Source organism: Musa acuminata, unplaced genomic scaffold (assembly GCF_036884655.1).
Source record: "Musa acuminata AAA Group cultivar baxijiao unplaced genomic scaffold, Cavendish_Baxijiao_AAA HiC_scaffold_761, whole genome shotgun sequence".
NCBI lineage: Eukaryota > Viridiplantae > Streptophyta > Magnoliopsida > Zingiberales > Musaceae > Musa > Musa acuminata.
Genome location: NW_027020990.1, coordinates 22,501 through 26,254, shown reverse-complemented (window position 1 = coordinate 26,254; position 3,754 = coordinate 22,501). Strand labels below are relative to the sequence as shown.

At 39.9% G+C, this 3,754-nt stretch overlaps 1 protein-coding gene and 1 non-coding gene across 2 annotated transcripts in view; both read right to left on the bottom strand.

The window, feature by feature from the left end:
* Positions 1 to 186: 186 nt before the first annotated feature.
* Positions 187 to 260, bottom strand: TRNAM-CAU (transfer RNA methionine (anticodon CAU)). Its single transcript has one exon. It is a non-coding gene; the product is annotated as a tRNA-Met (tRNA).
* Positions 261 to 651: 391 nt separating this feature from the next.
* The window catches only part of LOC135663809 (photosystem I P700 chlorophyll a apoprotein A1), a 9,110-nt gene continuing 6,007 nt past the window's right edge, over positions 652 to 3,754 (bottom strand). Inside the window, exon 1 of the mRNA XM_065176886.1 lies at positions 652 to 3,754. This exon is cut by the window's right edge and continues 6,007 nt beyond it. Coding sequence (XP_065032958.1) covers positions 3,131 to 3,754 — 624 coding nt within the window. The 3' untranslated portion in view covers positions 652 to 3,130.

Sequence of the window (3,754 nt, the reverse complement as noted above, 5' to 3'; positions counted from 1 at the left end):
GGTTCGATTCCCGCTATCCGCCCACGGTGAAGTAATGTATTATGATAAGATAAGAGATAAAATCCAAAATTAAATTCGAACTACTAATGCTAACTACCCCCCCTAATGCTAACTACCCCCCCCCAAAAAAATAGTTATTAATTAGAATTACACCTAAAAAGATCTTTTTTTTTTTACAAAAAAATGTTGCGGAGACAGGATTTGAACCCGTGACCTCAAGGTTATGAGCCTTGCGAGCTACCAAACTGCTCTACTCCGCGCTGAAGAACCGGGAACTTATGTACGAAGAAAGATTGGATACGCCCCTCTACCATATCCGTACAAATAGAATAGTCTATTTATACAGAATGGTAAAGAGGGCTCCTCTATCTTCTATGATAATAGATCATAGAGATTCATACAAAAGATCATAGAGATTCATACAAATACGAAAGGATATTTTTCTCTTTACCAACTTGATCTTATTGCGCCCGGTAACAAACATGCATGAAACATTTCTCGAAGTATGTGTCCGGATAGCCCAAAGTCTCGATAGTTAGCTCTAGGTCTTCCAGTCAAAAAACAACGTCGATGGAGACGTATAGGTGCACTATTACGTGGTGGGGATTGCAATTTTCCATGAATTTCCCATTTTTCACTCAATGATGGAACTTTGCTTATTTTTTTTTTTGAGGATCGACGAATCAAATGATATTTCTGTTCCAATTTCTGCCGCTTCTTCTCCCTCTGAATCAAACTTTTTCTTGCCATAATATAATGTTCAGTTCCTATTATTATCAATGATACAGTTCGGATCCTAGATGTAAAAATATAAGAAGGTAGATCCTCCCTCTCCATCGAAACAAATGAGATTGTTGCTGATACAGTACATAAAAAAAATAATAAATAACTAAATTAAAATTAACCAAATTTTCCTGATGTAGAGGCAATCAAGAAAGCTGCATAAGTGAATATATAGCCTACGGAAAAGTGGGCTAATCCAACCAATCTTGCTTGCACAATGGAAAGAGCCACTGGCTTATCTCTCCATCGAATCAAATTAGCCAAAGGTGTGCGTTCATGAGCCCATGCTAAAGTTTCAATCAATTCCTGCCAATATCCGCGCCAAGAAATTAAAAACATAAATCCAGTAGCCCAAACAAGATGTCCAAATAAGAACATCCACGCCCATACGGATAAACTATTCATACCAAAAGGATTATATCCATTGATAAGTTGTGAAGAGTTTAACCATAGATAATCTCTTAACCATCCCATTAAATAAGTGGAAGATTCATTAAATTGTGAAACGTTACCCTGCCATAAAGTGATGTGTTTCCAATGCCAATAAAAAGTAACCCACCCAATGGTATTTAACATCCAGAAAACTGCCAAATAAAATGCGTCCCAAGCAGAAATATCACAAGTACCGCCGCGTCCTGGGCCGTCGCAAGGAAAACTATAACCGAAATCCTTTTTATCTGGCATTAACTTGGAACCACGTGCATCTAAAGCACCTTTTACTAAAATCAGTGTAGTTGTATGCAAACCTAGAGCAATAGCATGATGAACCAAGAAGTCCCCAGGACCTATTGTTAAGAAGAGTGAATTACTATTCTCATTAACAGCATTCAACCAGCCCGGTAACCATATGCTTCGACCTGCATTGAATGCTGGGCCATTCGTTGAAGATAAGAGTACATCGAACCCATATGAAGTCTTACCATGAGCGGATTGTATCCATTGGGCAAATATAGGTTCAATCAAGATTTGTTTTTCCGGAGTACCAAAAGCGAGCATAACATCGTTATGAACATAAAGGCCCAAGGTATGGAACCCAAGAAACAGGCTGGCCCAACTTAAATGAGATATGATAGCTTCTTTGTGGTCTAACATTCTTGCCAATACATTATCCTCATTCTGTTCTGGATTGTAATCTCTAATGAAGAATATAGCTCCATGAGCAAAGGCTCCTGTCATGATAAACCCTGCGATGTATTGGTGATGAGTATATAACGCAGCTTGAGTAGTAAAGTCTTGTGCTATGAATGCATAAGCAGGTAAAGAGTACATGTGTTGAGCTACTAAGGAAGTAATAACCCCTAAAGAGGCTAGAGCAAGACCTAATTGAAAATGAAGCGAATTATTGATTGTGTCATAAAGACCCTTATGCCCACGCCCTAATCGACCCCCTGGAGGAATATGTGTTTCTAAAAGATCTTTGATACTGTGCCCAATCCCGAAGTTAGTTCTATACATATGACCAGCGATCAGGAAAATAAATGCAATAGCTAAATGATGATGAGCAATATCGGTCAGCCATAAACTTTGCGTTTGTGGATGAAATCCACCGAGAAGGGTTAGAATGGCAGTTCCTGTTCCTTGGGAAGTACCAAATAAATGGCTACTCGAATCAGGGTTTTGGGCATAAAGATTCCACTGACCCGTAAAAAGTGGTCCCAACCCTTGAGGATAGGGTAATACATCTAAAAAATTATTCCATCTGACGTACTGTCCCCTGGATCCTGGAATAGCGACATGAACTAAATGTCCTGTCCAAGCCAAAGAACTCACTCCGAAAAGTCCTGACAAATGATGATTTAGACGAGATTCGGCATTTTTGAACCACGAAACGCTTGGTTTCCATTTTGGTTGTAAGTGTAACCAACCCGCTATTAAGGATATAGCAGAAAGAAATAATAGAAAAAGAGCTCCAGTATAAAGATCTTCATTAGTGCGTAATCCGATTGTATACCACCACTGATAAACGCCGGAATAAGCGATATTCACTGGACCGGTAGCACCTCCTCGAGTAAAGGCTTCTACAGCTGGTTGACCAAAATGAGGATCCCAAATTGCATGAGCAATAGGTCTTACATGTAAAGGGTCTTGTATCCATGACTCAAAATTTCCTTGCCAAGCTACATGAAAGAGATTTCCGGACGTCCACAGAAAGATTATTGCTAATTGCCCAAAGTGAGAAGCAAAAATGTTCTGATAAAGACGTTCCTCAGTAATATCATCATGACTCTCGAAGTCATGTGCGGTAGCAATACCAAACCAAATACGACGAGTAGTGGGGTCCTGAGCTAAGCCTTGGCTAAACCTCGGAAATCTTAATGCCATAATGCCTTTCAAATCCTCCTAGCCATTATCCTACTGCAATAATTCTTGCTAAGAAGAATGCCCATGTTGTGGCAATTCCACCCAGAAGGTAATGGGTTACTCCTACAGCACGTCCTTGTACAATGCTCAAGGCTCTAGGCTGAGTAGCAGGAGCAACTTTTAATTTGTTATGAGCCCAAACGATGGATTCAATGAGTTCTTGCCAATAACCACGGCCACTGAATAGAAACATTAAACTGAAAGCCCAGACAAAATGAGCACCTAAGAAAAAGAGACCATATGCAGATAATGAAGAACCATAAGACTGAATTACCTGAGATGCCTGTGCCCATAAGAAATCTCGAAGCCACCCATTAATAGTAATGGAACTCTGCGCAAAGTTTCCTCCTGTAATATGAGTTACTACCCCTTGATCACTTATAGTACCCCAAACATCCGACTGCATTTTCCAACTGAAATGGAAAATAACTACGGAAATCGCATTGTACATCCAGAATAGACCTAAGAAGACATGATCCCAGGCAGATACTTGACATGTCCCCCCTCTTCCAGGTCCATCACAAGGAAAACGAAAACCAAGATTTGCTTTATCAGGTATCAAACGGGAACTGCGAGCAAATAGAACACCTTTCAGTAGTATCAATACAGT